General features: G+C 50.4%; 1 protein-coding gene across 3 annotated transcripts; it reads left to right on the top strand.

The window, feature by feature from the left end:
- Positions 1–4,158: 4,158 nt before the first annotated feature.
- Positions 4,159–15,152, top strand: ADIPOQ (adiponectin, C1Q and collagen domain containing). Of its 3 annotated transcripts, XM_086843685.1 has the most exons (4): positions 4,173–4,672; positions 4,717–9,338; positions 12,737–12,981; positions 13,394–15,152. In XM_086843685.1, the coding sequence occupies exons 3-4, from the start codon at positions 12,771–12,773 to the stop codon at positions 13,918–13,920; spliced, it is 738 nt and encodes a 245-aa protein (XP_086699811.1). In that variant the 5' UTR covers positions 4,173–4,672; positions 4,717–9,338; positions 12,737–12,770; the 3' UTR covers positions 13,921–15,152. The 3 variants fall into 3 exon arrangements, with proteins under 3 accessions (XP_023789294.1, XP_086699811.1, XP_023789292.1); XM_023933526.2 differs by having other exon boundaries at positions 4,159–9,338; XM_023933524.2 differs by lacking the exon at positions 4,173–4,672 and having other exon boundaries at positions 4,810–9,338; positions 12,762–12,981.
- Positions 15,153–16,365: the final 1,213 nt, after the last annotated feature.

The raw sequence follows: 16,365 nt of genomic DNA, 5'->3' as shown, positions 1-16,365 counted from the left end.
GGCATGCCCAGAACTGGCCACAAATAACAAATGGAATGTGCAGAAGGTCAGGAAAAAGCAAACACTGGCTGAACTGTGTCAGAAACAAGAGTAACAAAGTGATGGAGAGAAGCTGGGTAAAGTTATCAGGCCAGGGACAGAAGACTGTTTCTTCTGAGCAATGCAACATGGCCAATGCTCCCCTTTGATAAGCATGCATGAAACCTTCCTGCAGGTGACAAAGCTGCTCTGGGAAGCAGGAGAGCCAAAGCTTTTAGACCTATACGGCCAAGGAGAACCCTGTGTCCCAGGTGAGGCAGTGGAAGTCTGTTGGGAGAAGAACTTTGTGGTTAATTTAGTTGTATTTATTCCTCTTCAAAAACCAGGCAATCTCAGTCTTGGAGAAACGCTTTAGCAACGTCCTTGGGGTTACATTTTGTCTCTATTTCAGATTGTCAGAAACACTGATTTTTGGAGTCATTGCAGGGCAACCAGAGCGTGCTGTCTCAGAGGGAAGGGCTGCTATAATACCTTGCACTCACAAACTGGAAAATGGTACCAAGGTAGCAAATGCTTTGCCAGGATGGTGGCAGGCTCTGCTGGGGAATTGTCATAACATTTTTAATTGAACCATAAAGACACACGCTGTGTGAGCAGCAGTCACCGGGGGACACACGCAGAGATGCTGCTTTCCTACTTTCCAGAAACAAATACAAAAAAATGACCAAGACATGAAGTCAATTATTTTCAGAGGTATCAGGAAAGGCACCATGCACTGCGGGGGGAGTGGGAGACAAACAGAACCCAGAGACAAAAGCGATGCAGTGAGAGATGCCAGAGCCACTGAGCACAAAAGCACCCGGATTATCTCCGGCACACACACTCTGGCACTCGCAGGCTCATCACAAACCCCCATGGCAGAGCTGGGAGCAATTATTTCTGGTTCAGCTGCATACAAATATTTGCAGAGAGCAAGCCAGGAGACAACAAACAAACAAACAGAGGGGTTCAGGAGCTGGATTTTGTCCCGTGCTGCTGCACATGCCCCCAGAAAGCCAGCAGGGAGAACGGTGGCACTGGCACAGTCGGGGATCAGTGATGCTGTGTTTTGGGAAGGCAGATCAGAGCTGCACAGCCACACGGGGCAGGTGAGGTGTCACAGCCCACATGCCACCAGCAGTCCCTCCAAAGGCACTGGTGGGAAGTTTGCCCAAGGGTTTCTCTGCTGAGAGAGCCAGTGGGATGAAAGGGGTCACCGGGCACCGCTGCCCTGCCCTTCTGGGGGAAATTGAGGCAATGCCATTTCTGCCTCCAGTCTGCAGCCTTGATCAAGCACAGGAATGGCTTGAGCTCATATAGGAATTAAATTACTTTTTATCTGAACCACTTGCCCACTGCTGTCCCAGACTGCAGGCCCTGGGGTGTTTTCTCATGAGGAATACCTATACCATATCTAATTTGGATTCTCTGAATTTCCTTTCTCTTTCCTCTTTGGCTGTGGGGGGAAAAAGGCCCTTTCTCACTCCTCTCCTCCTGTCAGACACTCTCTGATGTCCCCATCTCCATCTATAAGCCAGCAGTGTGTTTCACAGGCAGAGCCTTGTGGATGCAGGCACATGAAAAGGAAAAATCTAAAGCACTGGGGGGAATTTTCCATGAGGTGGATATGTGTATCATGAGGTGGATATGTGTAGCTGCCTGGAAAAAGAAAGCATCTAAGCTGTTTCTTTTTGTTTTCTCTCTTTGCTATTCAGAGAACCTCTGTGTCAGCTGAGCAGAGACACAGCAGGGAGCTGCTGCTTGCTTTGCCAAAGCAATGAGAAGGAATAGTCTTTGTTAAAGACACCACCCTCGTAGGGATTAGAAATACAAAGGAGATGAAGTTATCCAGTTGAACCCAATCCACAGAAAACAGCGCACTGAGGAGCAGGAGGAAGGGCTGGCTGTGGGCGATGGGCCAGGCAGGGACATGCGAATCACATTAAAAACCTATAAAGGGGTACCAGAAAATGTGTTTTATACAGAAGTGCTTTCACTCCCACCTGCCTGTCTAGCTCTACAGCTTTTGCAGGAGGAGACTCCAGCGATGCTAAGGAGTCAGGATCTGAGCCCAGCACACCAGGGCACCCCAAGGCTCACAGCCAGGGTACCCATCCTGCCAGGGGGCAGCCAGGGCACAACAGGGGCAGGAATGCAATGGCAGGAGAGCTCAGGACATCTGCTTTGCCCGTGGGTTTGGTGTCCAGGTCCTCCAGGACTGCCATGTGAGCATGGAAGCTGTCTCCAGCCCCAGTGAGCAGCACTAAGGGTCTCACAGCTGCCGTGTGCCTGGAGCAAAGGGTCCTTGGCACCCAGCCATGGCTGAACTCCAGCTCAGGGGCACTGGCACAAACCAGCACAAGTTTTGTGTGTGTGTGTTTGTAAAGGATTTTTAAAACATCAGGTCATAGCTCTGCCAGGCCAAGCTGCAAGCATGAAGGAGCAAGCTCTCAGCAGGCTGCTGACCACAGCCTACCACAGCCAGCACCACAGCCTGAATACGTCCTGTCAGTCCTCCCGAGCTCCTCCAGTTTCTCACATCTGCTGGGACAGGGTGTTGAGGCCCCCAGCCTGCTCCCAGCTGCCAGATGTGCTTGTCCAGCTGGCACTGACGCTCCTGGCAGCCACAAGGCAAGGTGCTGCAGACACAAGGGCTGCTGGGTCAGCTGGATGCCGGAATGCCTTTCCAAAGAAAGGTGCTTTCCAAAGCCAGAAATACATAAAATGGGATGGCTGAGTAACCACCATTGTTTTTCATGTGGAAGAGAGGCAAAGTGGAGGCAAAGTCATTTGATTGCAGGAAAAAACCCGACAATTTACTGCTAAAACCAGTGACAATGTGGTTTTGACTGCTCAAGTCAGGAGAAAAAGTGCTTATAAAAATGAATAATTGAAGACACTATAAGCCTTTATTAGCCCTACAGTAAACACAAATGCCTCCTCACAAACACAAAGCACAAGGAAATGCCCCCATCAAAAGTGTCACAGATGTGTCATTCTCTGTGACTTCCCAAAGAGCACTTTGGGATGATTTATGCCCAAAGTAAAAACAGGATAATAATTTTTTAATAGATTTCTATTTTCTTTGTGAAGCATGCATCACTCAGATTGAGCAATTTATAGACAGTTATAGCAATTATAGACAATATAAGATTCATAATGCCTTTAATTAAACGTATCTTCATTTCTAAGTGAATAGATTGCGTAGATGAGAGAAACAAGCAAACTGTTATACCTTTGCACTTCACTGGTGTTTTCAAAGATGATTGAATTTGAGCCCAGAGCCTCTGGAAGGCAGGCAGGGACTGATCTGAGGACACAGTGACTCAGTCTCATTGGCAGTCCAGGAGAGTCCAGCACTGGGAGAAGAGCCCCAGACTCCAGCAGGCCAGTGCCAAAGCACTCAGCACACGGGATGTGCCCCATGCCACCTCCCACATCCATCATTGCAAAAGGCAGGGAGTCAGATAATGCACGGCAGAGGTTACCAGGCTGGTGGCTCGGGATCAATACCTCAGTGAATGGAAAAACTGTTATGGCCAAGAATTGTTCTGCTGCACTTGCATAATGCACAGCAAAGTGTGATGGAAGGGGTCATCTCCCCTCTGGGCTCCTGACTTTCACCCTGGTGCTGGGGTGAAAATCATCCACAGGCATGGATGGCACAGGACTGTCACCAAGCAGGGCTTCCAAACACAGCAGATGAGAGCTGTGGTTTGTGGAGCCATGAGGAAACCTGCCTGCTCCTACCTGTGCTGTCCTCTGCCTGCTCCCTGCCTGTACCCTGTCCCCTGTCTGTGCCCAGTCTGTGCTGTCCCCTGCCTGCTCCTACCTGTGCTGTCCCCTGCCTGCTCCCTGCCTGTGCCCTGTCCCCTGTCTGTCCCCTGTCTGTGCTGTCCCCTGCCTGCTCCCTGTGCTCTCTTTTCTGGGAGAAAGGAACAGAGAGAGGGAAAGAAAATCCTCTTGTGAGGAGTCCTAAATCCCAACTGGCTGCTGTGTGGAGGGCTGGGGATACCCTAAAACCCCAGTGACAGGAGCTCCAGCATGCCATGGCTCTTTGCTGCCTACACTGGGCCCCAGTGTGGAGCCACCAACCCCTCCTCAGGTTGTGCCAAACCGCTTGGGGTTTTGGGGATCCACGTGCTTCCTTTGCCATCACAGCCAGAGCAAATACATTCTCCTGGTTTGTGTGGTTCCCCCAGACATCCCAGCAGCACTGGTACCTCAAACTGAGAGCAGCAGGTACGGAGTCTGAAGGAGGAGACATGTCCAGTGGTGAGAAGTGGTGAACAGGGGAGATGATGCCATTTCTGTCCCTTAGCAACCAAAAGCGAAGAAAAACAGCGGGGACAGACACCTCTTTAAAAAGGACAGAAGTGTGACATAGACTGGGAAGACCATAGAAATTGTGCTGGGATTACCTGCACCATATTGCACAAATGTTGCAAAGCCCCAGAGAAACCCCAATTTTCCATTTTGTTTCCAGCTGGCTGGGGGTCACGGCTCCCTCACCCCCTACTGCCCACCCACCCACCAGCAGCAAGAAGGGCCTGGCTGTCCCCAGAGGCTCCCGGGGCTGTCCCCAGAGGCTCCCAGGGCTGTCCCCAAAGGCTCCTGGGGCTGTCCCCAGAGGCTCCCGGGGCTGTCCCCAAAGGCTCCTGGGGCTGTCCCTGAAGGCTCCTGGAGCTGTTCCCAGAGGTTCCTGGGGCTGTCCCCAAAGTCTCCTGGGGCTGTTCTCTCCTGGGGCTGTCCCCGAGCTCAGGGGCTCTCTGGGCTCTCCCTGGCCCAGCAGCCTCGGCCTGGCATGCGGAGCCAGGGTGCTGAGCTCCATCTATTGTCCAAGCAGCAGAGAGGCCAGCAGGGATAACTCCTCTGTGTGAAGGAAATGTGCTTTTCCTTGCCTGCATGACTCAAAATCGCTCTCTAATAAATAATTCCTGTCCTCCATAAAGAGGTGGAGGCAGGCAGGCTGCGGGGCCTGGCGGCTGCCACTCTCCTTCCCTGCCTGCTCATGTTCACGGGCACACGGATCTCATTAAGCCCCTCATTAAGAGCTCAGGCAGACAGAGGTGCCTGGCTGGAAAGATGGGATCCCTGCAGGGAGTGGAAGCCAGCAGGGGATGTCCCTCACCGGGGACTGAGCCAAATACCTCAGCACTGAGCTTGTTCTAGTCCCTGCCCGGCTTCCTCCCAGCCTAGAGCCCCCAGACGAGAGCAGGTTGTGCTGAAAGCAGCCAGGACCGGGCTCAGCTGGCGTGGGAACAGAGGGGAGCTGGATGCTGTCATGCTGAACCCCCTCCTTCCCCTGGCCAGCCTGGGGAGGCTGAGGCAGCACCCTGAACTCACAGGAATGAGCGCCCTGGGAACAGCTATGACATTAATAAAAGGAGCTTTGAGCAGTATTTATGGGCTCTGTTTCCTGGGTAAACGCGTCTCCATGTCCCTTTCGGCATGAGAAATCCTGCTGTGCCAAGATCCCTCGCCTCCTTAGGAGCCAAGTGAGGATCCCCAGAGGCCAGGGGAGTTTATTCCATTTGCCAAGAAGAGAAACACGCTGTTGCTCAAGCCTGGCAAGGAGCTGCTCTGTCCAAGCTGCCCATCGCAGGGAAGAAAGGAGCCCGTTTGTCCATGTGAAATGGGCTGAGAAATGGAGAGCCCCAGCGCAGAGCAGGTGGCCGGACTCGAGCAAAGGCAGAGGGTGGCAGTGGGTCCCATGTCCTGCAGCCAGGGCCAGGGTCCTCCCCAGCCCACCAAGGGGGCTGTGTCCCCTTCTCCCTGGACCCAGGTGCTGGCTCAGCATCCCCACTCTGGTGTGTGCCACAGGCCTCCTGTCCCCCATCACAGCAGCCGCCCTGCACAGCCCAGCTGGGCTTCCCACAGCCACACAGAGCCACTGTCCCCTGCTGCACACAAAGTGGCCTTGGGCACTGCTGCCAGACACACCTGTCCCTGCCCCTGTGCCACCTCCCCACGCTCACGGAGGAAAATCCAGGGGGACAGCAGGGCCCATGAGTTTGTAATTCACCAGAGTTTGTAACAGGAAAGGCTGTGCCACACGCCATGCTGATGGCCCTTGTGCCTCTCAGCTGGCCCTGTTGGGGACACGAAAGGCACACGGTGCACCCACCAGGAGCCAGCCTCATGGGGAAGGGCTGAACAGGCCCCGAGGGCACACAGGACCAGGCTCACCCTCCAGTGATGCCTTAAGTTTTACCTTTCACGTTTTCCAGATTCTGTACTGCAGGTACTCTCTGGGTATCACCAGCCTAGGGAGAGCTCCCATTAATAATTAGCCACTAGAGGGAAGTACAAGGCTGTACAGGAAGGGTTTGGGCGCAAGAGATGCTTGGGATCACAGGGAATTGCAATTTGGGGAGAAGGCAGCACAGGCCATTTGAATGCTTTTTCTTTGGAGCTGGCTCCTCAGCACTTGCTGCTGTCTTGCACCCAGTGCAGGTGCCCATGAGACAGTGGCAGGATGGGTGCAGGGTCTGGATGGCCACAGGACTCGGCTGGAGCTGGCTTGGTCTGAGCTGCCTGCGGTGCCCTGGGCCGGGGCCAGCAGCACCCTTGGCACGGAGACTCTGGACCCTGGCACAGAGGCCGTGGTCTCTCCAGACAGCACCAAAATAGCAGGGAGCAGCCTGCCAGGCCGCCTGCCAGACAGCATCAGGAGTTTTGGCCATTTTTAGCAAAGTGGGGAAGGCGTGTTGTTTCTGGGACATGCGGTATCCATGGCCAGAGGGAAGAGAAGGGAATGACCTGGCATCCCCAGGGACAGTGAATCAGAGCACAGTGCTCGGGACACATCCCAGCGGAGCAGCCCCAGCTCTGGATGGGAAGAGCAGGTTCGGGAAGGGACATCCAGGGGGAAGAGGGTTCCCATGGAACTGGGCTCCAGCACGGTGCTGGTTTGATCCTGCTGGGAGAGGACAGCGGTGGGCAGCTGAGGGTTCCTGCCCCAGCCCCTTGGCACAGACCCTGCCAACACGGCCTGGACAGTCACCAACCTTCAGCTGGGGCAGCTGTCCCTACCTCCCTGTGATAAAGCATCTTTCTACCCCTCAAACTACACCAGCAGGGATCTGACAGAGCACAGCTGACAATGAGCCTCTGCTCTATTTTATTCCTGTTTATAGATGGCTAAATATAACCTTGTGCTTATATTTAATTCTTACTGAAAGCTGCTAGCCAAAATCCATCAAGTCAGTTTTGTGTTTTTCATATTGGCTGGCTTGCATCATGTCCAAGAGAGGAAACATCCAGGCTCAGCACAAGGCCTGCAGCCAAGTTAGGTCCTGGCAGTGTGTCCCACACAGGAGGGCTGGTGACCATGGAGCAAAGCAGAGAAGGCACTGCAGGACTTGTGAGCAGCAGCTTTCTCTGTGCCAAATCACCCTCCAGTCCGTGCAGAGCTGCTGTCCCTGAGTGCCACAGCTGTGGGCACTGCCAGGACAGCCCACATTTGGTGGCAGGTTTTACTCATCACCAGGCAGAGCCATCTGATTTGTTTTCCTATCACAAAGCCAGAAGCAGCTCCCTGGATTGTACAAGACAGCTCTCTGCAGGAGGAGCCAGCACCAGTCTGCAAAGCATGTGTGCAACACAACACAACACAACACAACACAACACAACACAAGTGCAGGTGTGCCAGGGGCTGCATCAGCTGGTTCTACACCCAGTGATAAACTTCCACCTGTCTCCTAGGAGGCTGGGATAATGTTTGATGGACCACTGAAAAATTTATCAATGTGGTATTTCCCTGCCAACTGAATTGAAAGACCATGAAGTAATTGCAGCACTGCCTGTTAAACACCTCAGGTCCAATCCTCAGCTCCTGGCAGCCTAACAAATATCCCAGTCATACATTTTGGGGTTCAAGCCAAAAGCTGGCAGGGGAACCAGCCTTGTCTTGCTCACACCTGGGGCATGGGCAGATGAAAACCTCTCACCCCACACCAAAAGCAGGTCCAGTTTCAGTTCCTAGGTCCTGCTCCTCCATTCATTGCTCAGGAGACTTTGACAGAAGCATTGGTATTGCACACGCACAAATGCACGTGGCTCTAGAAAATCACATTTAGAACAGATCCAACTAGACCACTGTGATATTTTACTGGGGTTGCACAAGAGGTTGTTTTAAATCTTAGCATTGCATGGAAAACCTATCATCCAACAAAAACTAAAGGTATTCTTCAGATGCTGGACTAAGGGCTTGACCAAAGCAAGGCAGACAGTATGCAGTTGTCCTGTGGCTCCTCCCTTCTGCACCTTCTCGTCAGGCTTAAAAATCCACTCTTTCTGGCTCCCAGCTCTACATATAAAAAGCTATTTATGTGCTCATTTGTACATCTTTTTAGTCCCTCCCTATAGCCAGGTCTTGAAAACAACTCAGCAGTTCAGAATACTGCCATGCTGGCATTCACTTGGATGAGTTTCCCCTCTCACAAGCACACCAGCTCCCCATGCCCAGTTGCAACATCACACATCACACTTTTTTTTTTCCTGGTATGATTTTGGGAACTCAGCTTTGCCAAGGTTCCACCTAGCTAACTTTGAACTGCCCCAGAGCAGGTGCAGAGGACAGCCTCTGCTAGCTAAGGCTCAACCTCTGCTTTGGGAAGGAGAAAAGTACAGGGAGAAAGAAACTTGGTTTTGACCTAAAGCCAAAAAACTCGATAGGTGGAAAGCTATCCTAGGGCTGGAATTACTCCAGTCATTTACAGTAGTGCTGGCACATGCTTGGGTGCCTTAAAAAGGAACTTTCCCCCAGTTCTGCCCTCCCCCTCGGGCAGCTTTGTCCTTCTTTGGTGTGGCAGCAGGCAGGAACAGTTCTTGCAGTTAAAAGGAGAAGCCCAAACTTATTCCACAATAATTCATTTACTAACAGGCTGAAAGCCCTGTGTGTGTGCATTGCTGCAAGCTGGACACACTTTCTCCACCAGCCACTAAAAACATTTCCCAGTTTGCAGGGAGCAGCAGCCTGTGCTGGACCAGCACAGCCCTGGTTGAGCAGGCTGTCACACAGGCTCTCCAGTAAACCACTGCTCTTCCAGTTCCTGTCCAATTCCCAAACCCATCTTTTCCCTGTAAGGCTATCTTCACAACCTATCCCAGTGGATTATATATCTGTTCCAAAACTTAAGTTATATCCAGGAAATATTAATGGGAAAACCCAACTTTTAGGTCAGCATGCGCAATAGCAAATGGAAACTGCAGTGTCTGAGCTGACAGCTCCCTGTGCCCTTAGGGATAGCGATGCAATAGCCAGACTTCATTCTCTAAACAGACTGCAGCAAGCCAACCAGGACTCAAAGCAGCTGGTAAGCATGATTTTTTTTTCCCCCCTCTCCTTACTAAGTTCAGGAGTTTCTCTTCTTTTGGGCTGAATTGGACGGAGTTTTCTGTTTGCAAGAAGTTGTCTTTCTTAAGTTATTCTCGTAATAGCCAGAGAGTATTTTAAACCAAGAATAGCTGATCTCCATGAGATTCATACTCCCCTTTTTGGAAACACTATTTAGAGAACAGAACTCTTAAGTCAAAAAGTAGTCAGGAACAACAGTGAGAAACAGCATGGCTGCAACAGTAAATATTGCACTGGCACCTTTCAATTCACCTCTTTCCTCAAAGACTCCAGGGAAGACTGGGTTTGCCCAAATCTCCCTGAGTCACATCAGTTCCTCACCAAAAACCTGCACCACTCACTTTTAAGGTGTGAGCCCTCTGGAACAAGTCACTGCTGGAACAACAGCAAAAACTACGCTACAAGAATTACAAAAAGAAAAACCTTTGACATAAGCCAAAGCCCTGGTTAATACCCTTTGAGGGAAATTCTCCAGTGGGAAAACAGATGAATTTTTCAATCTGTTTTGTGCAGAAAGATGTGGGGGCTTAGAGTATATAAATTTTATATAGCGTTATCTGAGATTTAAATTCTGAATCTTTATGCAGCCCTTAGGAATGGCATTGTTCTCACAGATGCTACGGTGATTTCTGCTGATAAATTAATAAGCTTCATATAACACATATGTGCTTTTAATACAGGCAATCACTGAGAACCACCAGCAGTACAGAGTTCATTTATTTCTTGTTCATCTATTTCTTGTCCAAAAGATATGACTGACATTCAAACAGAGTGGATTATTTCATGTTAAACTCATGCTAAGCATCAGATGGAAAACCAAAAGGAAATGGGAAAGACTGAGTAAAGGGATATCACTCCTAGACCAGAGTTTAAGCTCAGATCTGGTAGACAGAGCTTAAACCTTCCCCTTTGTAAGACATGCCCAAGAAGTGCTTGGCTTCTCAAGCACGGTAATGTGCTTGAGTTAAACAGTGGGGATAGAAGATGTTCTCTGCTTGCATCTCCCAGCACTTTTCTCCTGAGAAAGGAGAGCACTGAGTGTGTGATGTGTGTGCACCGACGCTGGCCAGGGCATGGCTCTGAGCCCTCTGGGGCAATCTGGCCATGCAGCTCCCAGAAAAGCTTCCCTACTTCAGACTCCTCACACCTGCACTGCTTGTGACCTTACAGGAGGGGTCATTCTGCACCAGTAGAAGACTTGTCTGTGGGGCACACCACTAAAATTGAGATATTTGAGTTCTAGGCAGCAAACCAGAAAGCAGAACTAACCCAAACAAAATCACCGAAACAGGGCTCAAGAAAGACAATTTTGAGCCAGATTTTTATGGACCACCACCACATTTTAGCACAGTTAGGTGTCCCCAGGCAGCCTGTACTGGTTTTGAAGGAGTAGGTGCATGTGCTTGAGCTGGACCCAGACAGGAGGGACAAGGGTCCCAGTGGGGCATGGCAAGGTGTGATCTCTGTGCACACCTTGCTTAGCAAACCAAGCCACTTTCAGGATTTATGGACACCAGTTTCACTGGTCCATGCTGGTTCATGGACAATCACTACGTCCCTTGCTGCAAAGGGACATTTCCCAAAGTGCAGGGACACAGGAACACTGCTCAGGCTCAGGCTGTGCCCACTGGACTGCACAGCACCCTCAGCCCCCCAGATGGGTGCTGGTCCCATCTCAGAGTGCTGGGTGGCTGCTGGATTGCTGGAGCCTGGTTGGGTGCACATGGATTTGGGAGTTTCCTGATTTTAGGTGTTGGGCACTGCCCACCAAAGCCATTAAGCAGAGCTTTTAATATTTTTTTTTCAAGGCCCCTTCAATATCTTCAATATCAATATTTTTTTTGCTGCAAAAACTGGAATCATGGCAACCTCTCTGTTACTGTTGTGGTTTATGCCCAGTTTGAGCCCCACAGAGACACCCATTCACCTCTGCTGCAGCAGAACAGGAGAGAGAGGATTGCACTGGTGTAAGTGAGAACACTCATGGGTGGAGATAAGAACAATGTAGCAATTGGAATAAAATAGTAATAATAACAAGTAATAATAATAATAACAGCACCAATGTCCAGCCAGACCCTGAGCAGCAGCCTGGGGCCAGCCTTAGCCCTGGTTTATACCTGAGAGTGATTCTGGAATGTCCCCCAGGTCACTTGGGGCCAGCTGTCCTGTCTCTGTCCCCTCCCCAACCCCTTGTGCACCCCCAGCCTCCTCACTGCTGGGGTGAGGAGCAGAAAAAGCCTTGAAGCTGTGCACTAACCAAAACACCCCTGCCTTATCAACCCTGTGCTCAGCACAAATCCAAACACCACACATGCTATCCACGACAAAGAAAATTAACTTTCAGCTAAAACCAGCACATTTCTTTAGCTTCTTTCGAAGCAATTACACCAGAGTTAATAAGACATTATTTAAAATATTACATTTGAATAGCTTGCCTAGGAAAATCAACCCTGCAAAGAAATTGCTCCAAAATATTATTTTTCTTGACAATTACTGAGCTAAGGGACTCTAATTGCCATGCTGTTGCTTGCTTTTTATTGCCTATTAACCACTTACAATGCTCCTAACAGGATACCTTTACTGTTCCAGAGTATAAACCCTGCCTGGGGAGCAGTATCACACAACAATGGTAATTTTAAAATATCTTGTGTTCTAAAAACTTGACCCAAAGCCCACCAGGGGCTGGGAGCACAGGACAAAGCCAGGCTGGCTGCAGGCTGTCACCACCAACCTGGTTTTGGGCAGCTGCACTAATTGCTCTGACCAGGAAAGCAGCCAAACTAAAGAGAAATACAATCCTACAGTGCCTAAACACTGCACAATTTGTCTTTCCATAATCAAATAAACAAATTGGATGGGAAAAACTCCAGTATCATAATTTCACATTGTGGCTCAGGGAAGCTGGGAAGCCTGGCTGTGGTTTGTGTTAGGCAGACCCAGGTGAGCAGGCTGCATGTGTAGAGGGTTTGAGATAACCTCTGCCAGAGCTGTGCCTTCCATCAGCTGCTCGCTCAGCCACGCAGGAGTCAGGGCTTTCTGTGGTTAATTGAGGAGAACTTCACAAGGAGATCAGCCACAGGAACCCTGGAATCTGCCCTGCTGGGTCCTGGAACAGCTGTACCAGTGCACAGAGCCCGTGAGGAGTAGCTGGTGTTTGCTCCTGTCTGCAGTGGCTGTGCCCCAAGGTCCAGCTTGGCTCATGGAGCTCCCAGCAGCCGCAGGCTGGATGCAGAGAGGCCCCTGGGGCCAGCAGAACTGCTTTCCTTCAGATGCACTGACTCAAAGTTAGTCTTCTGTGCCTCTGTTATTTGGGGAGGGGGAAGTGTTCACCTTTTTTTTCTCTATTAACCTTTACAGTTAACAAAGCAATTGTCCACATCAGGAACCAACGATGAGGGGCCTGGCAGGCTTCCTGCTGTGCTCCTTGCTGCTGCTGGCCCCCCACTCCACAGGGGTGGCTGCCCAGGACACCCAGCCTGAGCCCAAAATGCCATGTGCCAACTGGATGGGAGGAGCACCCGGCTACCCTGGCCACAACGGCAGCCCCGGCCGGGATGGGAAAGATGGAAGAGATGGACTAAAGGGAGATAAAGGAGATGAAGGTTGGTGAGGAGCAGGTGGTCTGTCAGTGCTCGAGTCCCCAGGCAGCCCCTGCCCGGTCCCAGCAGGTTTCATGTGTGGTGGGTCCATGCCTGATCTTTATCCAGATGGCTTTTGATTTTCTCCTGGGGCGGAGATTCCATAACCCAAGTCAAAGAGTTTGGTGTGGGGTTAGTTTCCCCGGTTAATGATGTGTTTTGTGACAGGCTGCTCTCAGCAGCTCTGCCCACAGCCGAGGGGGGGCTGAACAGGGTTTCCACTCGCTGCCTCAGCCCCAGGGGGCTCTTGAGGTCCCTGAGCCCTTCCTCGGCTCCGTGCTGCCCAGCAGGGCTCACACCACAGCCCCCTCCTCATTTCAGGAGCAGCTTCCAGCACAACTCAAACACAACTCCCGGTCCCCACTCTGTCCTGCAGGCCCAGCGGGTCCCAAAGGTGAACCAGGCCCAGTAGGAAGCCGAGGCTTTCCCGGACCTGCCGGATCTCCTGGAATTCCCGGAATCCCAGGGCAGAAGGGCAAAGACGCTTTTGTGCACCGCTCTGCCTTCAGCGTGGGGCTGACGGAGCGAAGCCCTGCCCCCAACGTCCCCATCCGCTTCAGCAAGATCTTCTACAACGAGCAGGGCCACTACGACCCCAGCACGGGCAAGTTCCTCTGCAACGTCCCCGGCACCTACTACTTCGCCTACCACCTCACGGTCTACCTGTCAGACGTCAAGGTCAGCCTCTTCAGGAAGGACAAGGCCGTGATCTTCACCTACGACCAGTTCCAGAACAACAACGTCGACCAAGCGAGCGGCTCTGTCCTGCTGCACCTCAGCTCCGGGGATGAGGTCTGGCTTCAGGTGTACGGGAACGGGGACAAAAACGGGGTCTATGCTGACAACCTCAATGATTCCACTTTCATGGGCTTCCTCCTGTACCCTGACCCAGATAACTACTAAAGTAGGGGGTGCTGCATGGAGAAGGAGGAGGTGGCTTAACCCCAGACGTGTTCTGGGGCACTGGCGCTATAGCTGTAACGTATTTACCAGAAAATTGCCTTTTGCGAGGATAATGACCTCCAAGGGGGGACCTTTTCTCCTGTGAAATCACTGAGACCATACCATACCATGGAACCAAGAGTTCACTCCTACCTCTGCTCTTGTTTTCCTGTGGAAACCTCAGCCCAAAGTCAAATACCACTCCTGCCACGTCATGAAAAACTCTCAACATGGCTTAACCTTCATTTAAATTTAAAAGTGAGAAGAGAAAAATTGGATGCATTTAAATATGACATTCTAAATTTCCCCTTACCTAAATTCATTTAAACCAATTGTAGAAATTTTAGTCAGCATTTTAAAGTTTGAGTAGAAGAGGGAAAATACTACTCACAGAGTGTTCTTGTTTTCAGCTGGCTCAGTTTTTTGTAACCCCCACTTATTAGGGCCTTCGACTTCCACTCCTGGTTTGTTGTCTCCCTTTTTTTAGCCCAGATCTTTGAATATATTCAGGTTATTAACTTCTACTGATTTTAATCCTTTGATTTTATGTTTATCTCCTATTGTTATCTCTAATGCAGACAGCAGGCTGGTTTAGGGCAGGGATCTTCTCTTGTGATTTATCTGAGAAGCTTTGTGAGCAGCAGTGAGGCCACACAACAAAAGCAGCCCACTGACTGTCATTTCAGGGGTCCCGAGGTGACCACAAAGATCCTGTCCCATCTCCCCTCTAAACAGCTCCCAGGTGCAGCCAGAGGTTGAGATCTATCAGCTGTGTTTGTCCTTTTCCAGGCCCTAAGGGTGCCATAAACCATGGGCAGGTGGTGTTGAAGCCTCTCATGTGGAGTGGGCTCCTGGAATGATCACCCCCCAGCCCTGCCCCAGCTTTGGGCAAGGTTACCTGAATGCAGAAGAGTGTTAAGGCTGGAATTAGTGTCAATCCCGTCAAACTGCTCTCCAAGGAGCTTGCTTGACATTTAGCTAAAAGAGGATTTGATGGTTTCTCAGATACATTCAAAGAAGACTCCTGCTACTAAGCTTCAGAACAAGCTATCACAGATCAGAGCTAATGCAGTATTACAAGCACGAAACAGCATTAAGAGCTTCAACTGAAATTATTTGCAACATCATTTTCCACACTCCAGCGAATTACCACACTGCAAATAAAAAACAATAAAAAATTCTCTTGATGAGAATGTTTCCACGTTTTTTGTGTGTGTTGTTGGGAAGGACTTGAAGGAAGGGATAAACTCCTAGCCTCACCAGGCAGCCCAGGAAATCTTTTTTTTATTTTTCCCAGCAAGGTGGGGGCACCATAGGCTGCCAAACACAGGGGTATCTTCCTTTTGCTTTCTCCAGAAACACTCCACACTCTAAATTTCATCAAGGCTTCAGCATCTCACCACCTTACACTGTATTGCATCCTTTTTGGCTAAGATGAGCCCTGGTTTTCACACTATTTCCCCAATCAGATACCCTGAATTCAGCCTAAATGGTCATCCAGAGTGAGGGTCACTGCTGGCCCCAAAGGCTTCAAGCACTCTGGATTTAGCAAGGGTGAAACTGATGCTCAATCTGGTCATTCTAAATTCAGAGAGCTGGGAAAAGCCCTGCTCTTATCATGGGAATTAATTGGAAGGGAACTGAGCAAAGGTTAAAAAAACCCATAAATCCATAAACAAAAAGGAGATTTTAAAATGCAGCATTTGCTGGATCAAATGGCATAAGAAGCTTAAATTGAAAGAAGCAAGTCAGAGTTTTTGCACTATTTTTCTCAAATGTTTTCAGATGGCTCTTCAGAAGGCAGGGAAAATTGAAACAGCCAGAGTACTAAGAGGTATTTGGGATAAACATTAGGAGGCTATACAAGTTTAAAGACCAGTTCCCTAGAGGGAGCCAAAACAAATTATTGCTTTCTTTGCTGCCATGCAGCGGGAGTAAACATGCTTACAGATTTGTCCAGTACACCAGCACTCAGGCTCCAACCTTGGGAAAAATGTTAAAGGAAGTCATTAAGGCACTGCTGTTCTGTTCTGTGACTCTTCCCCTTCTCACAGACACATATACTGAGCTGCAGCTCCACCATGATGCTCAGGAGAGTCGTGCACGTCCCAGCCACGCACCTCCAAACCCAGCAACAGCAACCCAAGGCAAACACCCACTGCATGGAAACGGGGGTCAAGGCTCTGCCTTTAGGGACTGAGACTGTTTTAAGAAGCTTTTCACCTCAAATCTCTGTCAGATTCTTGCTCAGCTGGACCAGCACTTTCCCAGCAAGCTCCAGATTCCAGTTTAAACCACCTCCCATCTCTCCTATAAAGCAACTGCTCCCAACAGAGACTCAGTCCATCAAGAAAGCAAGCACAGACACAGGGCAGGCAGAGAAGCAGCCCCACCTCTGCCCCACTG

Source organism: Cyanistes caeruleus, chromosome 10 (genome assembly GCF_971803275.1).
Source record: "Cyanistes caeruleus chromosome 10, bCyaCae1.hap1.1, whole genome shotgun sequence".
NCBI lineage: Eukaryota > Metazoa > Chordata > Aves > Passeriformes > Paridae > Cyanistes > Cyanistes caeruleus.
This window is presented reverse-complemented; position numbering and strand designations above follow the sequence as displayed.

Excerpts from the sequence above, each read along its gene's own strand:
- ADIPOQ (XM_023933524.2), top strand. The coding sequence starts at position 9,222 with ATGGAAACTGCAGTGTCTGAGCTGACAGCTCCCTGTGCCCTTAGGGAT. Across the intron at positions 9,339-12,761 it reads ACCAGGACTCAAAGCAGCTG|GAACCAACGATGAGGGGCCT; the intron begins GTAAGCATGATT and ends TGTCCACATCAG. Across the intron at positions 12,982-13,393 it reads GGGAGATAAAGGAGATGAAG|GCCCAGCGGGTCCCAAAGGT; the intron begins GTTGGTGAGGAG and ends TCTGTCCTGCAG.